This window comes from Balaenoptera acutorostrata, chromosome 4 (assembly GCF_949987535.1).
Source record: "Balaenoptera acutorostrata chromosome 4, mBalAcu1.1, whole genome shotgun sequence".
Taxonomy (NCBI): domain Eukaryota; kingdom Metazoa; phylum Chordata; class Mammalia; order Artiodactyla; family Balaenopteridae; genus Balaenoptera; species Balaenoptera acutorostrata.
Genome location: NC_080067.1, coordinates 62,897,476 through 62,921,506, shown reverse-complemented (window position 1 = coordinate 62,921,506; position 24,031 = coordinate 62,897,476). Strand labels below are relative to the sequence as shown.

Below are 24,031 nucleotides of genomic sequence, written 5' to 3'. Positions count from 1 at the left end.
TTAACTCACTGTTTCCCAACCTGAATACAATTGTCTGGATCTGCTGGTTATTTCCCCCCTAATTATATTATATCTGTAGCTAATTTATAGACTCTGAGGACAGGGGCTCATTTTTTAAATGCATGTCTGTATATCACTTTTGCATTAGGTAGCAAGCCCTATAAACAGTAGGCATTCAGTAAATACTTGTTGATGGATTCTGGGAGGACTTCGTTCTTTCTGGTAATGTGATTTTAGGCCTTACCTGTACTGCCCTAAATCTTCCATATTGGGTTTTTAAACTTCTTTTCTAAAATTTCTTCAATCGAGATAGCAATGAGGCATTCATCAGTTTGGTACACAGGTGATTGTAATGCAAAACAATGATTGTCTCCCAGCCATTTTTTCTTTTTTCTTTTTTCTTTTTCTTTCTGGAATGAATTATTTCCTGTCCTTATAAAGCTGAGTGTTCGTGGTCATGCCATAACGTTCGGTTATTTTTCAACTCTTAGAAGGAAGGAACTTTGAGGAGAAGAAGAGAAGAAACTGCACATTTTAAAACCTTGTTTCTCGTATCTTTGCTGTCAGATGAGCTCCTTTAAGCCAGGAGGCAGAGTGATTCTGGCCACAGAGAATGATTACTGTAAGCTCTGTGATGCCTCCTTCAGTTCTCCGGCTGTGGCCCAGGCTCACTATCAAGGGAAGAATCATGCCAAGAGGCTGCGGCTGGCGGAAGCTCAGAGTAACTCATTCTCGTAGGTATTGCTGTTTTCTCTTAGGCCAGCGTGTTATGTGAGAATGTCTCTAGAGAGAAAAGTGTTGAAAGGGATCCTTGTTTAGAAGTCTCACTCTTTTAAAATTTCTCTTCTCCAGAGAATCCTCAGAGGTTGGTCAACGGCGGACCCGGAAAGAAGGGAATGAATATAAGATGATGCCTAATAGGAGAAATATGTATGCAGTACAGAATAATTCAGGTATTCTGTGGATTTCCACATACCTTCACTACGTTCTGCAAATGGTCTTCTCTATTTTTATTTCCTTTAATGGTAATAGATAGTCCTGAGAATTTGGGGTTAGCTGTTGTTTTGTGGAATTGGTCTAGTGGTTTTTCAAGCTGGTGTTTATTTCAGGTCTTATTTATTTATTTATTTATTTCCTATTTAGTGTATTATTTATTTTGATTTTAAACCAAGTCTATGTTTTAAGGTCTCTTATCACAGTACCTTTATGTTTCTTTTGGTATTTGTCAGCTGAGACATTTAAATGCATTATAAAAATGGGCTATTTGGTTTAAAGTTGCACCATATTAAATCCCCATTTATTGGGGAAAATAAAAATTATAGCAGTGGTGTTTAACCAGGATAGTGACTCAGATTATCTGGGGAGTTTTTATAAAATACACATGGCTGAACTATGACTTAGAGATTTTCAATCAGTAAATTTAGAGTGGTACTCAGACATATGTGTGTTTTGAAAATGCTTCAGCAGTGATTCTGATATATACCTTCAGTTCAGAATTACTAGTTTATAGGAATATTTACTGCATTTTCTGATTACCTTCAGTAGGGAGAGTAGGACTGAGCAGTCCCTCATCCTTTCCCTACCCCAGCCTCCAGTGCATACGCATATGAGCAGAGGTCACTCATGTGAACAGTAAAACAAACAACAACAACAAAAAGCTAGTTGGAAAGGCAAGAGAAGCATAGAAAAAAGGGACATATAGAAAGCACAATATAATAAGATTAATGAAAATCTAAACATATATCAGTAATTGCAATAAATGTAAACTTACTAAAGTCCCAGTTAAAAGACAAAGATTTTAAGATTAGGTAAAAAATATTCAGCTGAAATGAAGGAAGCTCAGATAGCTATCTTAATATTAGATTAAAAAAACTTTAGGATAGAAGGTGGTTTAGACTTATGTTCTCTGATCAGAGTACAATTAAATGAGATGTCAATAATAAAAATATAAAAAAGCAAACAAAATTTTTATGTGTTTGGAAGTTTTTAAACATTTCTAAATAACTCATGGGCCAAAGAAGAAATCATACTGGTGATGGAGAATTCTTAGACCCAGATAGTAATAAAAATACATCAATATTTGTAGCATGCAGTTAAAGTAACATTTTGAGAAAAGCCTTAAATGTTTATTATTATAGTAGAAAGGAGAAGCAGAAAATTATTGAGCTAATGGTCCAACTCAAGAAGTCAGTTACGTAAAGAAAAAAATTATCAATAATTCCACTATTTTTGTATACGTCATTCCAATTCTTTGTGTATGTTACTTCTGGAAAATGGAAATGTAATCATATTTTGTGATACTCTTATTTTACTTAATAGCATATTATAATCAAATATTGTTACTAAAGAGTTTTCTATAACATTGTTTTTAGTGACTGTATAGTTTTTCATTGTATTCATTACCATGATTTTTCGAGTTATATTTTTGGATCTTTCCTTTCCCCTCACCCTCCCAAAAAAGCTTTTATAAACTCTGATGAAATAAATGTCCTTGCTCATAAATCTCTATGCAAAAATTCTCAACATTTTCTTAGTATAATTCTTAGAAGTAGAATTTTTGGATTAAAGAATTAGCATAATTATACAGATTTTGATATAATGCTTGGAAATGAAAGTATTTTTTAAATTATATTTACTTTTTAGAGACATTGCCATTTAGAGTTTGGGTCTGGCTCTACAGTAACATTTCTGACGATAGTTGGAGGAATCATTTTAGCCTTTTAGATTGAACCTGTATAAAATTATAATTTAAAAAACCCATTAACTTTACATTCTTTTAAAGCTAGGAATCTGTGAATTTTATACTTTGAGCTTAGAATTACAAATTACAGTGATAATTGGTCAGACCACCATTCACTTAGTATGTTGAAGTGAATACATTACTTTTGCCTCTTGCTTTAGCAGGTCCTTACTTCAATCCCCGCTCTCGGCAGAGAATTCCACGTGATCTGGCCATGTGCGTTACTCCAAGTGGCCAGTTTTACTGCTCCATGTGTAATGTTGGGGCCGGTGAAGAAATGGAATTCCGGCAGCATTTAGAGAGCAAGCAACATAAAAGCAAGGTGTCTGAACAGCGGTACAGGAATGAGATGGAGAATCTGGGATATGTATAGTGATTGTCATATTCAGATAGAGCAGCTTGTCCTGCCTGTTGTTTGCCTTCTGTCAACATGTTCTGCTTTGTGGTTCTTTTGATATGAGTACATTCCTCTGCTTAATGTTAATACACGTAACCTGCAGTGGTACCACGAGGTGTCAAAACTGGGGAAGGAAGAGAACGTGCTTAAGTCATGATACTTTTTCAGGTCAGTTGTGTTGAGCTGCTTAAAGCCTGTGACCTACCTACCCCATGAGAAATAACTTTTTATCTTGACCAAGTTCTGGTCAACTAGTAGCCTGACCACTTAGAGCTTTAACTATTTAAAAGCTTCATCTTTTTTTGCAGTTTTAGTGTTACGTACTGCTAAATAAATAATTTTATTGAGTTCTTGCTTCAGATCATAGTAAAAACAGGTAAGCAAAGATTTTAGTTTCCCAAGGCTTCTTTGGAATCACCACCTCAACTCAATGCATTGTCAGTAGGATATACTATGTAAAACTGCATTAGAGTCCTTCCCAGGACAGTTTTTCTCTTTATCATGTCCTCCAATTATTGAAATGCAGGTTTTCTTGGATTCAGACAGTTCTAATGTGCTTGTGTACTTCCAAACAGTGAAACTTCATTTCCGGTTGTGAATTTCACAAATTTAAATTCACCTTCTTCCCGCCTCTTTTTTTCCACCAGTTGAATTAGCTTATCCAATAAGCTCATTTTCATGCCCCAGCTATGTTGTGGGTTTTCCAAGCCCCACATTTGAATATCCAATGAGTTTAGAATAGATGTGATTTAAAAAAAAAAAATACATTTTTTTTCAGTTGGTTTTAGGAAATGAAATGTGTTTGATATTTCAATTTAGAGTTACTTGATGATAATAACATGTACTTACATGATGGTCTCAACTGTAAGTTCAGATCCCTTGATGTTTGTTTTGGTAGACTTTTTAGGTAAACAGATCCTTACGTTTTACTTACATTCTTCTTTGTCTTGCTACTTTGTTGACTGTCCTGAAAAATACCACACCTTTACTATTTCTGAGATAGAGAAGAATTTTTTTAAAAAGTTAATCAAATTTTAGTATCATCATTGCCAATAGAAAAATACCTGAACTTTGGCATTATTCTTTATAATCTAGCTTCCTTGAAGATAATAAAAATATATTATAGATTACTTTCATATTTGATAATTTCAACAGTATTATTATTTTTGTTCTTTGTTTTTAAAATGAGAAGCTCTAGTGTTATATCTAGATTAAATAATGGAGGATTCTATGAACTTTCATTAACCATATTTTACCTATTTACTATATTTACATGCATAAGACTGGTGCTCATCCATACTTCTTTTGAAAGGCCATGTTCACCAGGTAGTTTGTATTGAGCAGTATCTTTGCACTATGGTAAATTCACTTTTGATTGCTTATATTATTAATTAAAAATAAAACTCCTATTTTTCCTTGAAAGTTCTGTAGGCAAAGAGATGAGGAGAAGGAAAATTATCATCATTCCTCTCCTTTAGTACTTCTGAACAACTTTTAAATACTAGACCCATATTTAAAATTAAGTTTTGTGATTAACCTCTGGTACACCACCAAGTTGCCCTTCTGTTGAAGTGGTGGTTTTTTGAAAAGTAAAATTGCTTAGTAATTTTATTTTCTCCCAGAAACAGAAGAATGGAATAATATTCTGTTGAGGTTCTATCTAGACCTGTGACTCTTAGTATAATAACCCTTTTTGTAGTAATCTATAAAGTATAATTGATTATTTTAGGGCAATTTAGAGCTTATCTTATTGGTCAGTAGGTTACTCATTTTGCTGCTAAGTATAATTTTTTGGTAGATTTTAATATGACAGTTCTGGCCACATGGTTCTGTGATTATTTAAAAATCTCATTTTTTCCCCCTCTCTCTCTGTATGTGTGACTATATATATGTATACACATGTATAGGTATGTGTGTGTGTATATATATATATTTATATATATACACACACATATATGTATAAAACTATGTACATATAGCTTTATGTGATACCATAGAGAAGATTTCATTGAATCCTTAGATAACAGTAAAAGATTGTGGATAAGAATTTACATTTTATAAAAGTGGCATGCATCCACTTTCGGTTTTTCCTTTGCAAATAAAATTAAAGGAAGGATTCCCTCTACTCTCCCCACAAAACAATTTCATTATATATATATAACAGCAGTGGACTTAAGGCCTTAATGTTTTTCCTGGCCTTGCATATTCAGGTTTCTCATCTCTCAGTGCCCTTAATGGATGTTATGAATCCATAAACGCATTTTCTTTTAAAGAAAAAAGTTAGATTTATAGTGTTAATTCTTACTTGTTATATTTCTTTGCACTAAAAAAGAGTGATCTGTTTGTTTTATATGACACTTTAGATACCATATTGCCTACAATAGCTGGGTTTGCTCCTTAATTTCCAAACTCTAGGAAGTTGATAAATAACTTCTATGATCATTTATAAAGGTTACAGACACGTCCAAAAAAAATCACACATCTCTGTGACAGTGGGTTATGTTTTGAGCTTGTTACCTTGCAGTATTCTCCTGTGTTCCATAGGTGAAACAAAGGGTGACAGAGGTGTCAGAAAGGAAATGCCTAAATAAATACATCTCTTCATGGTACAATTTCTCATACTCATGCATTCCTTACAGACAGTGTTTTTTTTTCCCCTGTCAAAGAAGGCTGTTGTTACTACTGCAGTCAGTGATACTCATTTGGTTTCATTTAGTGAAATCGAGCCCTGCTCTTTATTGTGCTTTAGAATTTGCACCCTGTGCTCCCCAGGAATCATGTTAGTATCTCTTTATATTCTGTACATAAGGACGGACAGAGGCCTAACCAATGGAAAACCTTTAGTCAAATAAGTAGATTCCAGTAATCATCTGCAAGAAGAACTCAGAGCATCAAAGTCTCTTTTCTCTGTGAACATCTTTGTGTAAGTTGTCATTCAAAAATCAGTGTTCGAAGATAACAATTAGAAACTCTTCTAAGATATTGAGGGCAAGAAGCTGTGAAGGAAAAATTTTGGTGTTCCAATTAAAAGGTTGGATTGCTTACGCCTTCGAAGTGTTTTTTCAAAAATGTTCAGCTACAGAACCGAGTGTGCCATGTAATCCTTTGGACCCCACATTGAAGACACCTTGTTGGTCTTGTCTTTGTATATCACGTACTACAACTTGTAAATATGTGCATGTTGTTTATGACGTTTGTCTGCTTGTCTCTTATTGCACTGAATTCTGCAAGGTGAATACTTGTTTTATACCATTCATTTAGAAAAAGTTCCGCCTCCAACTCCTCCTCCCTATTGCCCCTTTTCATTCGTTGGTAAACTTAGAAAACCACTTAGAGTTTTTGAAACCCTGAGGTTGAATGAAGAATCATGGCTATCAGAGATCATCCCCATGTCCCTCTTACTTAAACAGCTAAAAGTAAAGCATGAGATCTTCCACTTTATTTTACAGAGCTGTTCTCCAGTACTGGTGTGCTTGCTTGTAGCTACACTATCTACACTTTGAACAAGGATAAACGGATAGATGTATATATCTATATCTGGTTAAATCTTCCTCTGTAGATAGACTCGAAGGATTAGTGGTGGGATTAATGATTCCTTCACTCCTGAATTGGCTGGGATTATGAGCAACGACAGTTTGAGGACTATCCAGTGACCCATGTGAAACGAGTCTTGCTCGTGTCAGGGGAGACAGGTAACTGTTCTGCATAATATCCTCTACAGAGAGGCCTAGGAGTGATGGATTTGGAACCTAATCTGTTTTGTTTCCTCCGTGTCAGAACATAGGCTAGAAGTACCTTCTAAAAAAACTTGGTGGGACATGTACTAAAGACAACAGAGCTGCTTTAGAGATAGAGAAATGTTTTGTCAGTATAGGCAAAAGTTTAATGCAGGCTTTTGAACAGATATTTTAAAAATACTCCACCTTACCAACTTTTTTTTTTTTTTTTTTTAACCAGCCAAATCACCCTTCAGGAGCTTCAGGCATAATAAAGAATGTTTTGTTGTTGCTTTAGTTTTTTGGTGGTGGACCCCTGCCATTGTGAGCTATTACTATCAATCTAACTGAATGGACAAATAGCTGTGTAAATGGCTTCTCATATGACATTTCTACTGATAGCTGTTTGACTTTGCCTTCTTGTTATGAATGGGAGGATCATTTATCAACTCCCTTTCTGGGTAGCTACCAAAAAAAATACTGGCTTATGGTACCATGTGACCCTGTCTTTGATAAGCCCAGAATATGAGTGCCTTTAGCAAGTTTTAGCATTTCACAGAGAGGAGAGATGATAGAATTATTGCCATTAATCACGATTCATAAAACAGGAGCTTGGAATAACAAAGCTTTATGTGCATTCTGTGTTCTACATCTTTTTTTTTTTTCTTTATGCAATCTCAATTTGATATTGAGTAAGACTGTATCATTATTGATCAGGAACCATACATGCTGAAAATGAATCCAGTTGTCCCAGGCTGGCAACAGTCATTGATCTTTTTTTGTCGCCTTGATCTGTGTTACATTTATATTTAGTGAATAGTAGTGTGGTGGATTGGGAGAGTTTGATATTGAAGTCTGGAAAAACTTTATTCCAGTGTCTTTTTCAAACTTATCTAATACTGTAGAGAGGATAGAATTATGTATTTGCAAATGAAGTGTGTGGAGAGACTGTCTTCACAATACTTATTAATTGTGCTAGTTCATCTCTACATTAAAAACAGGCATCTTCACAAATCGGGTTCAAGGTGTTTTAAAGCAAAATTTTCCTTACTTCAATTAATTTAAAATTTTAAATTGCCTGAGTACTTTGAGTCTTTAAAACACACTGCTAAATTAATTTTGTTGTAGAAATATTAACATTTTTCTTGACATTATGAAAAATTTTAAACATAGAGTTGAAGAATTTTACAATACACTACCACTAGATTCTACCATCAACATTTTCCAGTACTTGTATTACTGCATATCTGTCTATCCCTCTATTTATCCATCAAACAATGGACTTTTAAAAAATACACATTTTAATGTAAATTTCAGACATTTCCCTTAAACACTTCGGCATAGGTGGCATTAACTGTAGTTTAATATTTGTCTGCATATTAAGATCTTTTAAAAAGCTGTGTATGAAGTTGAAAACCTGAGCCAATTAACATATGTCCTTTTCTCCTGTGGACTTTAGCCTTCCCCTTTCAGTTTCTGTACGTGCTTAGAGTGAGGGAAGACGACTCCTTTTCAAACTGAAGTTTTCTGGTGTTGGTCGTTTTAAATGCTAATTGTCATACATTTTAAAGCTTCATGACAAGAATTTTTTCTTTACCCCTCCTCTTATGATGTATTTTTGCTGAACTATGCAGCTTCTTTAGAAAACTGTAAATTACTGATTGGGGTTTATTAAATCAGCTTATACCTCATTTCAATCTACTGCTGCTTTTCTCCATGGTATCACTTCTTTTACTACTTTCACATGTTCTACCAGAAAGTAGAGAGGAGTAACGAGTCAACCCCATAGACTATTAGCTGTTTTAATCAACTCTACAGGAACAGATTGAGTAGTTTAGAAAGTAGAAACCACTAATTTATCTAAAGCCTTTGACTTCCCTGAGAATTGTAATTGCCCACGCTTTCTCTTAGCCATAATTAGCAGGATTAAAAATGACTGTACTGTACGATGAGTTGTTGAAATTGTGAGCCTTAGTAACCATCTTCAGCTTTACTCTAGTACTGTTTAGGGAAAAGTTTTGACATACGCCTTTATTTTTACGCCAATTTTTTTGTGGACCAAATCGGAAGAATTTAAGTGACTTATTGCAGGTCATGAAGATTCAGCGGGTAAGTCAGAACTGAAACGTCAGTACTCCTGATGCATGTGCTGTGCTTGCTTGATAAAATTCATGGCTTTCAAAGTAACACTTCCTTTGGGGCCCTTAAAATGAAAATATGTATTTTTACTAATTAGACTTTCATTTTTAGACATTTCACAATTCTTTGAACGTCAAGATTTTTCCATGGTCAGTTCCTCATTAAGTCAATGCAACTGCTAAAAATCTCACTAACAATACAGGTTTTATCAGATTTCCTTTTGCATTATATAACCTTCTTGATTCATTCATAACTCTTTCTATGTAAGTGCTTAAGTGACCCCCTCACTAGTGAAGATAAATGTTCTATATCGCTGATTATATGTATATTCTCTACATGATATATTTTTTTAAGGAAAAGTAACCCCATGTGTCTGGATGAATGATATTACCCTAGGGCAAAGCACATATAAAACAGTTTATTTCTACTCTGAAAAATCTGGCATTTATGGGAACAAAACTCTTTTAGAGTGGCTGGTCATTGTTTTGCCTTCTTTTGGTAACTGAGCACCTTTCTGTGGTTTTGTAAATTAGTGTGTCATTTTGTAAGAATTTCATGTTATTCTATATTAATTGGTGTTCACCTTGTGGTATCCTCGGCTGCCGTAATAATTTACTTTGGGTATGGTGTGTCTGCTTTGAAATGCCTTACTAGAGTATGTCAGACTCTGCTCTAAAGCATTTCATGTATCTGCTAGGACAACAAGTTGCCTCTCTTGGATGTATGCTCTAGATCCAGAAGCAAAACTGATTTTGCTTTCACTGTTAATGTTGCATTTTAGCGCAGTCATTGTTTTAAAATAGAGAATAAAATCGTGGAAAACCAACGGAGACTTTAGAACCCTTCATTTAATGGCATGGCAAACTTTTAAAACTGCTTTTACTATTTCACTAGGACAATGTCTCTGGTAAAGGATATAGCTAAAAAATGCCAGCCAAAACTGTATGAAATTGGGATTGTTTCCTACAATTTTCCCTAAATGTCATACAGGGGTTTAACATCTGTATATGCTGTATATGCTATGTGCCAGTCACCACTTTGGAAATCTGTTTGTGTTCTGAGGCTACATAAATGACAAAAGTGTCATGGGATTAAAACCACTCAACTGTGAATTGTGAAACTGAAATTGCTCTTTTGGTTTTATTTTCTTCAGCATATTGGATAGAGAAATCTGAAAGTTATTTAAAATTTACACTGCTTATGTTGATGGCTCATTTTGGCTGTGTATCCTCACTTATGTATTGATTTCTGATAAAGGCTTGACATTATTATAACAGTCATTTTGTGTTCAATTTAATAAAAGAGTTTCTGAGTCTTGTCTGCAAATCATTTGCTTATGAGTTGGAGATCAAGGAAAGAAGGTACATGGTCAGCACTGAGGTGCTGAGGTGTTATTTTTGTTGCAGATGGTTGATGGCTGTGGATTCACCATTCATCAGTCTGCACGTACTCTGCCACCTGCTTCTTGAACTCATGCAGAGTATTGTCAGCTACTTAGGCTTGCAGTAGAATTGACCCAGCTGCCCACACTACCTACCCCTTTCCCCCATCACTGGAGTTTGCCTGGGACTGGAGCGAGTTCTCAATTTTGTTGATATATTTTAAAGTTTATCTTTCCTTCAATTTCTGAGAAAAGTTGCTTAGCGGGACCATAACTGCTGCTTCTGGAAATAAACACATATTAAAAGGCATATATGCCCGCTAATCTTTTGTGTATTTCACATATAAAATACTCTTGCAAATATAATCAGCTTATATAAACAATATATTATTGGGGTATGGTCTTTTAAGCACTCTGGTTAACTGTATGCAATGTGCTTTTGAATTTGAATGCTTATTTTAAAAAGAAGATTATAGGCCTGGAAGGTGCTGTTGTGGTTTTTTAAATTGGGATGCAAGACACATACGCTTACTGTCGTGGGAAAAATTCTTGTGTCTGCACAGAAAAAATGTTTCTGAATGAAGTGAACAGATTGCATTGAATCTGTCTGTGTGTTGTAAAATACTCAAGGCATCGGCACATTTTATTAAATCATCTTCAAGAGATTTTTAGCTTAAAAGAAAGCCACGAGGGCTTCCCTGGTGGCGCAGTGGTTGAGAGTCCGCCTGCCAATGCAGGGGACACGGGTTCGAGCCCTGGTCTGGGAAGATCCCACGTGCCACGGAGCGGCTGGGCCCGTGAGCCACAATTGCTGAGCCTGCGCGTCTGGAGCCTGTGCTCCGCAGCAAGAGAGGCCGCGATAGTCAGAGGCCCGCGCACCGCAATGAGGAGTGGCCCCCGCTTGCCACAACTGGAGAAAGCCCTCGCACAGAAACGAAGACCCAACACAGCCATAAATAAATAAATAAATTATTAAAAAAAAAAAAAAAAGAAAGCCACGATAATGGGCATAAAAATAGAGTTTTAAACCACTTGAGCTTGTCAGATTTTCTTTCTACAGGCATTTCTGAGGCTTAGGTGTTTGCTGAAAATCTATTCAAGGTCAAGCATGGGGTGTTATCTTTTAAAATTGCCTATATGGAAAAGACTAACACTGAACTTTCCCAGTCTGTTATAAATTGATACAAGATTGTTAAGATCAGAAATAGATCTTTTTGTGATAAGTTTTAAGATTTTTATCATCTGAGTTGAAACTTAACCCACCAAGTCTTATTCCTATTTGTGAGACATTCATAAACTGTTGAAAATTGGGAACTTAGAAAAAGATAAAGATAGGTAACTATTTTGAAGTATAAATATTATTAGAGATGTGATTATGTGTTCTTACCCTGTATCAGAAAACAAGTCACCTGAAAATACACTCCATAGTGTGTGTGTGTGTGTGTGTGTGTGTGTGTGTGTGAGAGAGAGAGAGAGAGAGAGAGAGAGAGAGATGTGTATTGGGGGGAGTAGATGGAAAGATGGAAATATGTTTAAGATGATCAAATACTTGTAATGAAGTATGTCCAAAGGAACAGATGGAAATTTGCCACTGGAAGAAATATGTTCCACCACGGGCAGTCTATAACTTCTGCTTGGCATTTTGGATAAGTTTTTAAGTATCTAATTGGAGCTTCAAATGTGTTTTGGCTGGCAGCCATCCCTCCAGACAGGAAAGATATCTTTCATATTAGCCTCAATTTTTTAATCTTTGCTGATGCTAGAGGCTCTTCTCTATCCTTGTTTTCTGGAAGCAGCTTACCAGGTTATGGACTTTGACCAAAGGTATCTAGTGCCACCCTGTGGACTCTCTAAATCTTGCAGTTAGCAGTTTGAATGTGGTTGGTACACTACCTTTGAAGCAGGATCTTTGGCTAAAAAACACCTAGTGGTGGAAAGGACTTTTTATCTGTAAATAAAACAGAGGCAGATATGTCTTTGGGAGATACTGAGGAGTGTATTCTTTTACAGTTTTAGCTGCTAAAGTGTGCAGAGTGGGAAAAGTGGTGGATCTGGATTCAGGATACATATGTATGTATATGTCTGTATATATATGCCCATGTGTCTATGATTTTTTCATGATGTTTAAAAAATGTCTATTTTGCTTTAAAGATTCCATTATCCATACATTTTTGGGTATGTGAACAACAAGCATGGAAACTACATTAAAATGACGGTCAACAAAAGTCCCAAACTAGAAGGAAAGGACTAGAAAAATCTGTCATCAAAGAAGATTGTTGAAAATTTTAAAAATTATATACAGGGACAAATGTTAACAGACATGTGTAAATCATGCTGACAATATACAAACTAAACTAGATAATACTGAGGTTTTCTCAAACATAATTTATTTTGGAGAACATAATGTTTTCTGCCTCGGTAAGCTAGCAGTACATAAAGAGACATTTTTAAGTCTTTTATTAAATATTTCAAACGTTTAGAAAAAGTACATACTAAGATAACTGGTTCCAGTTCTGTCACCTGTGTGCTCTTGGGCATGTCACTTAACCTCTCTAAAATTCAGTTACTCAGAATTGGGGTATTAGGTGTGAATTCCAGTTATTTATTTTCATCCCTCTTAGTAGTATGGATAATTTAGAGAATTGATCATTTAAAAATCAGTTGAGCTTTTTGAATAGATAAGTCTTGATCTCACCCCTGAACTCATGCTTCCCTGTTTCCTTCCCCAGAGGCGATCACAGTTACCAGTTTCTTAGCTATTTTCCCAGAGATATTCTATGCAATATGAATGGTGGCATTTCATACACTTTCTCCAGTGACCAATGTGCCTTGGCAGTCATTCTATACCAACACATGTGGATCTCATTCTTTTTGACAGTGTGGTGTTCCCTTGTATAATGTCCAAAATTTCTTTTATTGGTCCTCTACTGATGGATGTATATATTCTTGTGATTTGTTTGTTTAAAAACCTTTAAAAATCGTAGTAAAATATACATAACAAAATGTATCATTTTAACCATTTTTAAGTCTACAGTTCAGTGGCATTAAGTATATTCACATTGTTGTGCAACTATCACCACCCTCCAACTCCAGAACTGTTTTCTTCTTCCTAAACTGAAACTCTTTAACTCATTAAAAAACACTCTTTCCCACCCCCCACCCCACCCCGCGTATGGCAACCACCATTCTCCTCTCTGTCTTTATGAATTTGACTATTCTTGGTACCACATGTAAGTGGAATCATACAGTATTTGCCTTCTTGTGACTGTCTTATTTCATTTAGCATAATGTCCTCAGGGTTCGTCCATGTTGTAGCAAGTGTCAGAATTCCTTTCCTTTATAGGCCAAATAATATTTCATTGTATGTATATACTGCATTTGGTTTATCCATTCATCTGTTGATGGACATTTGGGCTGCTTCTACCTTTTGGCTATTGTGAATAATGCTGCTATGAACATGGGTGTACAAAAATTTTAAACTTTTAAAATTATGAATTATTTCATATATGCAATATAGTGGAAAACCAAACAGACGTACATATACTCATCACAAAGCTTGCCAGCACTATCAAATCCTAACATTTTGCCATATTTTATTCTGATATTTTGAAGTACAGATTCAGCTGAAGCCCACTGTGCACATTTTCCCAATTCTAATCTCATCTCTCCCCAGATAAACCCACATCTTAAACTTGGCATTTATTATTCCACATACATTACTATATTAATATCATATGTACCATAAACAATATATAGTATTATTGTTTATGCTTTCAAAATTAATATAAATGGCATCACAATATGCAGCTTTCTCTATTTTTCTTTTTTTCTCATCATTGTTTTTGAGATTTATCAATATACATTTAGCTATAATTTATTCATTTTAAATACTATATAGTGTCCCACTGTCTGAATTCATCCTTTTGCTGATGAACATCTAGGTGGTTTTTCAATATTTCCTTTTCAGAAACAATACTGCAGTGGATTTTAAAAATTTATCTCCATAGACTCTAGAAACTGGATCCTTGCTTCATCACCTCAGAACTTGTTACAAATGCAGCATCCCAGACTGCACTCCAGACCTACTGAATTAGAACCTATCTTTATGCAAGATCACCAGGGGATTTGTAGGCATATTAAAGTTTGCGCAGTTGTCCTCAAACTTAGTCCCACAGTTGAATCCCCTGGGGAGTTAAAGCCAACAGCAATAACAATAACAGCAAACTTATGCCTGGGTCATGCCCCAAAGATTTTGATTTAATTGATTTAATTGCTCTAGGATGTGCCTGAGTCTCCAGGGACTTCTAAAGCTTCTTAGGTGATTCTAATATGTAGCCAAGATTTAGAATGACTGCTTGGACCAAAACAGCCATGGCTGCATTGTGTGTGTCGCTTAGCTTTTACTGGGATGCCTCTTTAGAAAGGGCAGTTTTACCAACAAGGGGCTAGAGCAGACAGGTAGATATTATGATGGAACTTCTAATGCAGGAAATTTTCAAAACACTTGAGCAATTGCTTTGTCCTATTTTAAGTACAATTAGTTCTTAGTCCATAGAGTTTAATTTGCTTAACTCACACTTGTAAGGCACTAACTATATATCAGATAATCTTCTAAAGAGCACTTTATTAATGTTATCTCTCTTAAAATTTGTTGCAAAATTTCCTTTCCACTTAAGAAAACTTTGAAATTTTGAGTGAAAAAGTGCAGTTTGACAGAAAGTCAGAATACGTTAGTCCTAAGAAAGAACGCACTGCAGGACGCGGAGGCTCTGTGCTTTGTGCTCAGCGGGCTGTGAAGCACTCCACTTTCAGCATCCAGTCTGGGGCTCTTCCTGGGGGAAGCTGCCACCCACTTACTGGACAGAGCATAGGATTTGAGTGCATAAAAACTGCTGCTTCCCAAAGAAAGAGAACTTGGGACATTGTCCCTTTAGTGATGTGGGCTTTTCTGCCCAACACTAAAATTGGAAAAATTTCTGACCTTCAGTGGAGTCTTGGGAATAATTATTCACCTATCCAGTTACGCTGCATTTTTGCAAATAAGTTGTAGAACAGAGCATTAAATCACAACTGGATCAGCTATTTTGAAGTGTATTTATGTGACCTGAAGGAACTTTCTCAGAAACTTGTTTTTTCCCATTACTTAAGTTCATGTTTAATCACGTAAGTAGACCTACAAACATTTTCACTGTCAAATATTCCAACACTTTTGAAAAGGGAAAATGCTCCTTAAAATCCCCATTTCCCCAACCCCACTTTTCCCTTCCTAGAGGTAACTCGTACTACTAGCATAATGTGCATCCTTCCAACCTATTTCACTGTATCTCTAAGTATGTAGCTTTTATGTTTTACTGGAGAAGTTTTCTAAGCCCTTTACTTTTAGTATCTGTTATAGTGCTTCTTATTTAACCATATGTTCTCATCTCTATCCCAGATTTGCTAAATTCTTCCATGTGTTACACTAGATATGAATTTATTCACCCCCGTTACAGCTTAAAAATACACTCTAGAGAATTAAAACAAGTGACCAAAGCTGAAGAGTTCACTGCTGTAGCAGAATTGTGTTTTAAAAGGCAAGCAGCGACACCTTAGTTATATGTTTCCTGTTTTGGACAGATAAAACTATATAAGGCAAAGCCTTTCCCTAGGACAAGAAGTGTGCCTCTATTTCTGCATGAGGACTCACTATCGCTTTCCTCTAGTGCCAGTGGCTCGCAGTCAGCAGCCTGGGGGATTTTCATTTGCTGAGTGTGGTGCTATTTTTCCTCTGTTCCCTTCCTCCACCTGTGCAGGGGGATGATGAAATTTGTTCCTTAGGAATTCTCTTTGATTGCTGGCAGCACAGTATCCACCCAATGGGTTCCTAAGCAAAGGCCTTAGGAAATTCTCATTGTGTTCTGCAGATGGGCACTCTCAGAATGGCTGTTGCCTGATGCTGCCATATACTTCATCCACATGCCCTCCTGCCAAGTCATTCTTAGTGGACCGAGGAAAGAGAATGAGCAGCTTCATGTTTCTTTGCATGTGATCACCATTTGATCACTTGGTAGCTGGCGAGGAAAACAGGAATTCATCTTTGGGTTCAAGGACTCTACAGAGTCACTACCAGTTAGGAAAACTGTGGCCTGTGCTGGATTTCAAGAGACATTTATGTGCTACCTTGTAATTGCCCTATCACAGGTGGTTGCCGCTTTTGGAATTCATAGACTGATGCCCTGAAGAGTAAAAGCCAAGCATCTGAGGAAGGAGCCTAAGTCAAATCTGGCCGTGTCATTCTTTGCCTTTAAAACCTTCACTGCTTCCCTATTGTCATAGAATTAAATCAAAGTCTTCTTAAAGCAGAGCTCACAAACCAGCAGCCTAAGGCTGAATTTGTCTTGCAGATATATTTTCTCTGGCCCCACAGTGTTTTAGAAGAATTAGAATTAGTTCCCAAGAGACTAAAGCCAATGGATTTACCATAACAATTTGGATTTCTGGCCATATTGGGCAGCATTTCTGTACAAGTCAGATGATGACGCGTGAGCTGTGGCCACACTTTTTGGATGGGGCATGAGCGCTCCACTTTGCAGAAACAGCCGGCCCTCCGCCCTTTATTGGACTCCTCTGGGGCTTCTGGAACTACAAGCCTGCTCTCTGCCCCGCAGCTCCTCTGCTGCTGCAGGATGGAAAGCAGGAAGGAACGCTAACCTTTCTGTTACAGGTGCAAACCTGTAAGCGTCAAGGTGTTAATAACCTATGTGGCAGCCCTTTGGTGATGAGGATCAAGAACCAGCTGATAAATACGCCCTATTTTTATGTCTTGGGGGAATAATTCCAAGCTGTGTTCCATGTAGTAATTCTCCATAGCTCCTGGAGAGTCCCCAGTGGAACAGGGCTGCAGTTTTCCACCCGCAGTAACCAGATCACCTTCACCCTTGGATTGGTTTTCTCTCCTCGTTTTCACTCTTTCCAGTCCTTCACTCTCATTCTTTGGGAAAACCTCCTTAAGATAAACTGCTTGTATTTAAGCCCCTGTCGCAGGCTCTGCTTGGTGGGCACCGAGGCTAAGACCTCCTCCATTCCCAGTTTTCTTAACCAGCCCGCTTGACTCGTTCAGTTTACCTTCCTGGTTCTGCAGGCCGTTGCAGTTGTGACCCTGTCCTAGAGACTCTCCTTTAGCGACTCACTCCAGGTATTCTATGCCATGACCACCCAGAGCAAGTCCTCAGGCACTCCAATGCAACATCAAAGCCCTTTGCTAGTGCTGTTTCCTTTGCTTAAAACCCCACTCCTGCAGCCCTATGCCGATTCCCTGCTCCCCTCCTTCCATCAGCAAATTCCTACTCAGCCTTCAAGGCCAGCTTCAGTTTAGATTCCTCTGTGGACCCTTACCTAACTCCTCCACACTCGAGCATCTTTAAAGGCTGAGGAGAAAGAGCTAGGAGAGAGGGAGAGATTGCAGATAGAGGAAGAAGACACTGGTGGAGCCCGCTCTTGTTGGAGATGATGGGAAGGGCATCAGGGGTGCAGATGCAGGTGCTCACCTCTAAAAGGTGAAGGATTCTTCATTCTCTGAGATAGGAGTAATGATAGCCAAAAAACTATCTACTATGTGCCTGGCACGTTCTGAGTGTTTTCAAAGTATTTAACAAGTGTAAGCCTTTCTTCCTCACAAGGACTCTTGTATCCTGTGAGGTATGTATTATTATTATCCCCATTTTACAGATTAGAAAATTGAGGCACAGAAAAGTTAAGTAACTACCCAAGGTCACACAGCTGGTACGTAGTCAGATTGCTAGGTAGTCTGGTTTCAAAGTTCATGCTCGTTACCACTATGTCTTACGGTTTCTTAAGGGAAGCTAATGTAGAAAATACATACTTAGGGAAAAGAAAGCTGAGATGGGTGATGTTAGTTGACCTAAATTTTCTCAATGGAGCAGGAGACAAAGCCAGCCAGTGTGATTGTAGGAGGTGGTGACCCTGTTTGAATTTGATTAGAAAGTGAGAAAAAGAAGGAAGAGTACATTGGTCTTGGTCTTGTTTTTCAAAAGCTCCTAAGATATGAGTAACACTGTGCCTGCCTCTTAGAACACTGTCAAGTTCTTGGCAACTAAACTTCCACTTTTGCCAAATGGCACCATTCCTCTGGTGTTGGTTTTCCTTGTGGCCCTTCCAGAAACCACAGTGCTTGAGGCTCTGACATATGGACCTCAGACTGTCCAGAACATGGGGGAACATGCTTCTGGGAAAAGTACCTTTGCTTTCCCCAGCATTGCTGTAAACACCTAAGAAGGATTTGGGGGTGTTTTGTAGTCTGTCATAGTCTGGGTGGTTTCCAGAACAGAGGGGCACCAGTCTCCAGGAGAATGGAAAAGATGTCTCCTGCCCAGCCAATTCTCATGCCCAGAAGGGTGGTTTATCCACAGCCGTGCATCTCCCTGTGGAATGTGGGGGGACCTGGGAAGTTTTGCTTCTATTTGTGTTATTGCCTGCTTTACACAACCATCTTCAAAGTTTTCACATCCTTGCCATGAAATAAATGTTACATGCTTGATGTCTGTGGGAATCTTTCCATTATCTCATAACCATCCTGTGAAGACATGCACAACTGATTCACCACGACACAGGCAGGAATATAGCTGCATGGAGTGATGGAAGGATGATATGCCTGATTCAGGGATGTAACACTCAACTTAACTACATTTAACAAATTTAGTCAGGAGCCTAAATCGAAGTAAACAAAGCAAACAACCAAAAGTGTGGATGCATATATGGGTAAAGTAATGGGAAAAATAATGTGGGAAAGGGAAATTGCATTTTCCCATTGAGGCTGGTTTTTCCATATTTAGTTTTGTGAAAATCTTGTTTGCATCATCATCTTTGCTTTATGGAGCAAGGCTAAAAGCCCTTTAGTTGTGGCAATTATTTTTCACTCACAGGATGGTAACAAAAGATAGAACAAGAATGAAGAATAAAAGGTAACATTCTGAAAACAATCAGGCTGTTTTCACCTCAGGGCTTCTTGAGGTGAGGCTGGAGTTCTCAAGCTTCAGTGTGCACTAGAATCCCTGGGGTGCTGGTTCTTTAGCCCCACCTTCAGCGGTCTGGATTAAGTAAACCTGGGCTTGAACCCAGAAATCTGCATTTTGAACAAGTACCTATGGTGAACCTGATTGGGGGGCAGTGCCCACAGTGGTTTAGAGGGAATGTTTTTGTTTTAAAAGATAAGAAAATGAAAAGAAAGTATTGTTTTCAAGCTTCAATTAACTTATTGCTGGGATTATTATTAAAATGAGTAACCTAGCAAAATCTCGATACTTGGTTGAGTTTGCCTAAACTGTCAATGTTTGTTACATGTACTATTTCAAATGCATAGTATTCCCTTATCATCCTTTTGTTAGCTGCAGAATCTGTAGTGCTAGCTCCATTTTATTTGTAATATGTGTCTTTTCTCTTTTTAATCTTTGTCAGTCTTGCTAGAGATTCGTTGGTTTTTATTGATCTTTTCAGAGAATTACTTCTGCGTTCGATTGATTTTTCTCTATTGTTTTTCTGTTTTCAGTTTCACTGATTTCTTCTCTTCTCTTTAGTATTTCCTTCCTTAGGCTTGCTTTGCATTTATTTTGCTCTTCTTTTTCTAGAATGTTGAGGCAAGTGCTTGGATTATCAATTCAAGATTTTTCTTTGTATCTAATTATGCATTTAGCACTGTAAATTTCACTCTCAGCACAGCTTTAGTGCTAATGTGTGGTGTTTTCACTTTGTTCAGTTTAATATAGTTTTAAAAATTTCCCTTGAGACTTCCTCTTTGACGTGGATGATTTAAGAGTGATGAGCGTGTTGCTTAACTTCCAAACGTTTGGAGATTTTCCTTTTTTTTTTTTTTTTTAAGATTTTCCTATTTTTGACTTCTAGTTTGATTCCCCTGTGGTCAAAGAATGATGCCTGATTTTTTTTGGGGGCTGTGCTGCATGGCTTGTGGGATCTTAGTTCCCTGACCAGGGATCAAACCCACACCCTTGGCAGTGAAAGCACGGACTGCTAACCACTGGACTGTCAGGGAATTCCCTGCTTGATTTCAATTTTTTAAAATTTGTCGAGGTTTGTTTTATGGCCCAGAATATGGTCTATTTTGGAATATATTCTTTGGGAACTTGAAAAAAATACGTATTCTGCTGTTGCATGGAATATTCTATGAATGAGTAGATCATGTTGATGGATAAGTTTTTGAGTTCTATATCCTTGCTGATTTTCTATCTAGTTGTTCTGGTAATTGTTGAGAAAGGAGTGTTGAAGTCTTCGACTGTAATTGTGAATTTGTCTATTTCTCCTTTCAGTTTCATCATTTTTGCATCACATATTTTGAACTTTATTATTTGGTGTATCTAAATTTAGGACTGCTATATCTGCTTGGTGGATTGATCCCTTTATTATTACATAATGTCTCTAGTAATTTTCTTTGCTCTGAAGACTTGTTTATCTGATATTCATATAGCCACTACTGCTTTATAAATGAATGTTTTCATGGTACACCTTTTTCCATCCTTTTACTTTCAACATGCTTATATTGCTATGTTTAAAATGAGTTTCTTAACACAACGTAAAACAACTATAGCCCAATAAAAAAAGAAAAAGTAAAAAAATGAAAATAAAGTGAGTTTCTCGTAGACATCATATAGTTATGTCATGATTTTTAATCCACTCTGCCAACCTGTGTCTTTTAATTATTGTATTTAAACCATTTCCATGTAATTATTGATATGTTAGGACTTAAAACTGCCATTTTATTTTATTTTTTGTTTTCTGTTCTCTCTGCTTTTTGTTTCTGTTTTCTTTTTCCTACCCTCCTGGGGGTTACTTGAACATTGTTTAGACTTCATTTTGATTTATCTATAGTGTTTTGGTGGTATCTGTTTTTATAACATTTTAAATGGTTGCTCTAGGTATTACATTATGTATACCTAACGTCACTGTTTACTAGTGTTGTCCTTTTACTATTTTAAATGAAGTGTAGAAACCTTACCCCTGTTACTTTCCTTTACCCTTGCCTCCTTATAATTGTCTTAACTATTTCCTCCACATACATTTAGGACCATGTCAAACAGTGTAATAATTTTTGCTTCAACTCTCAAACATAATTTAGAAAACTGAAGAGCAGAAGGAAAGTCTATTGTATTTACCCATATTTTTGGTCCTTGTATTTCCAAGGTTCCTACTATTATCATTTCCTTTTTGTTTCGAGAACTTTCTTTAGCTATTCTTTTAGGGTAGGTATGCTGGTGACAGATTCTCATAGTTTTCATTCATCTGGGAATGTACTGTTTTTCTCTTCCTTCCTAAAGGTTATTTTTGCTAGATATAGGATTCCGAGTTGACAGTTCTTTCTTTCAGCACTTGAAAAATGTTGTGCCACTTCCTTCTGGCCTCTGTGCTTTCGAATGAGCAATACACTTTCATTCAAATAGTTTGTTCCTATGGATGGCATGTCATTTCTGTCTTACTGCTTTTAAGAGTTTTTCTTTGTCTTTCATTTTCAGAGGTTTGACTATAATGTGTTTTGGTATGGATTTCTTTGGATTTCCTTATTTGGGATTTTCTCCCAAACTGAATCTGTAGGTTTATATTTTCTGCCAAATTTGGGAAGTTTTCACCATTATTTCTTTGAGTCCTTTCTCAGCCCCTTCCTCTTTCTCCTCCCTTTTTAGAATTCTGATGACACAAATGTTCAATCTGTTGTTATCATCCCGTGAGGCCCTGAGGCTATGTTCATTTCTTAAAAGTATATATTTCTTTCTGGTTGTTCAGGTTGGGTAATTTCTATCGTTCTATCTTCTATTTCACTGATTCTTTCCTCTGTCCCTTTCATTCTGCTCTTGAGCCCATTCACTGAGTTTTTTATTTTGGTTATTGTATTTTTCATTTCTAAAATTTTCATTTCACTCTTCTTTATATCTTCTATTTCTTTGTTGAGGCTTTCAATTTTTTTCATTTGTTTCAAGTGTGTTAATTATTGCTCATTGAACATTTTTGTGATAGATAATTTAAAATGTTTGTCAGATAATTCTGTCATCTCCATGTTGGCATCTATTAATTGTCTTTTTTTATTCCATTTGAGATCTTCCTGTTTCTTAGTATGACAGATGACTTTCTATCAAAATCTGGACATTTGGGTAGTATTTTGTTATGAGACCTTGGATCTTAGTTAAACCTTCTGTATCAGCTGGATTCCTGAAGCCCTGCTCCAGCAGGGAAACGGCGGCAGAACACTGTGACAGCCAAGTGAGGCTGGAAGTTCAGGTTTCCCACTTGGCATCTATTGACATTCAAGAGGAGGCTCTTTATTACTGCCTTTCAGGGGTGGGAATTCTGGCTCCCCATTTGGCCTCCACTGACACCTGCCTGGCTGGAAGGGGTTGGAGTGCCTTGTTATTGCTCCCCAGATAGCCTCAACTGACACGCTGAGGGGAGAGTGGCCTCATCACTGCTGGGCAGTGGTGAGGATCCTGACTCATCAGTAGGCCTCCTCTGATCCATGCCACTGGGGGTGTCAGGGGGCACTAAGTGGAGGTGGAAGTCCAGGCTCCCATGTGATCTCCAATGACACTGCTAGAGTGGGAGCTCATTACTGGCTGATGGGAATGCAAGTCCAGGTTCTCCACTTGGCCTTCTCAGATGCAACCCTGGCAGGGGTGTTGGGGTGCCTGGTGAGGGTGGAAGTCTAGCTCCCCACTCAGCCTTTGCCGGCATGGGTGGGCTTGGGAACCACAGGTTTTTCTGTGGTATTTGCCTAGAGTATAGCTGTTTTTGTCTAAACGTTTACTATCTTGCTTGGCTCCCCCTCTCCTAGTCCTTTGGCTAGAGACAGCAGGCTTTTGTCGGAGCTTCTTAAAAATCTGCACTTATTTACTGAGTAGCTGGCTTCCTTAGCTATTGTACAAGTCTGGGATATATGAGGCAAACAGAAAATCCAGGGTACTCATGACCATATCATTCCTTGCATCTTGAGGTCCCTAGCCATTCTGCCTTCCTTTCTCCACCTTTCTGATTATTCCTATGATTGTCTTACATATAACATTTTACTTAGCAGGAGGACTAGAGAAAAGTACATCCTCCCCACCTTCCCAGAAGCAGAAGCCCAGTGCTTTAAAAATACATCTCCACAAAACTAATGTGAGCTATGAGCTATAGCTACTATTTCTACTTAATATTTTATTATAGGGATTCTCTTTAGGCTATAAGTCCCTGAAAAGCACCACTTTTAATTGTTGTATAACATAGCATTGCTTCAATGGCCTTTTTGTGACATTTAGTCTGTTTTCAGTTTTTCACTAGTGTAGATAACATTAAGTAAACATATTTTCCTGATAACTGTCCAATTTTCTGATTATTTTCTTAGTATATATTTCTAGAAGGGGAGTTGCTAGATCAGAAGGAGAAAAAAATTAAAAGGCCCTTGATATATATTTGTTTCCAGAACAGTTGTACTGATTTTGACTCCTAGAAGCAGACCATGAGAACACCAGACTTACTATACTCTAACGTTGAATATTATCAGTTAGGAAAATTTGCTGATTTAAAAGGAAAAAAGAGTAATTAAAAATTTTACACAGTATTTCTTTGATTAATAGTGAGGTTGAACTTCATTACAATACTAGTTCAATAACTTTACCAACAAC

The 24,031-nt window shown here is 37.1% G+C and overlaps 1 protein-coding gene across 5 annotated transcripts in view; it reads left to right on the top strand.

Annotated features, from left to right (window-relative positions):
- Positions 1-6,181, top strand: part of ZMAT3 (zinc finger matrin-type 3) — a 29,180-nt gene extending 22,999 nt beyond the window's left edge. For 4 of the 5 annotated variants that reach the window (XM_007180904.2, XM_007180905.2, XM_057545401.1 and 1 more), the window contains 3 exons: positions 568-734; positions 853-953; positions 2,902-6,181. In XM_007180904.2, coding sequence (XP_007180966.1) covers positions 568-734; positions 853-953; positions 2,902-3,113 — 480 coding nt within the window. In that variant the 3' untranslated portion in view covers positions 3,114-6,181. The remainder of the gene's footprint in view (positions 1-567; positions 735-852; positions 954-2,901) is intronic. The other variant, XM_007180906.2, reaches the window with a different exon arrangement.
- Positions 6,182-24,031: the final 17,850 nt, after the last annotated feature.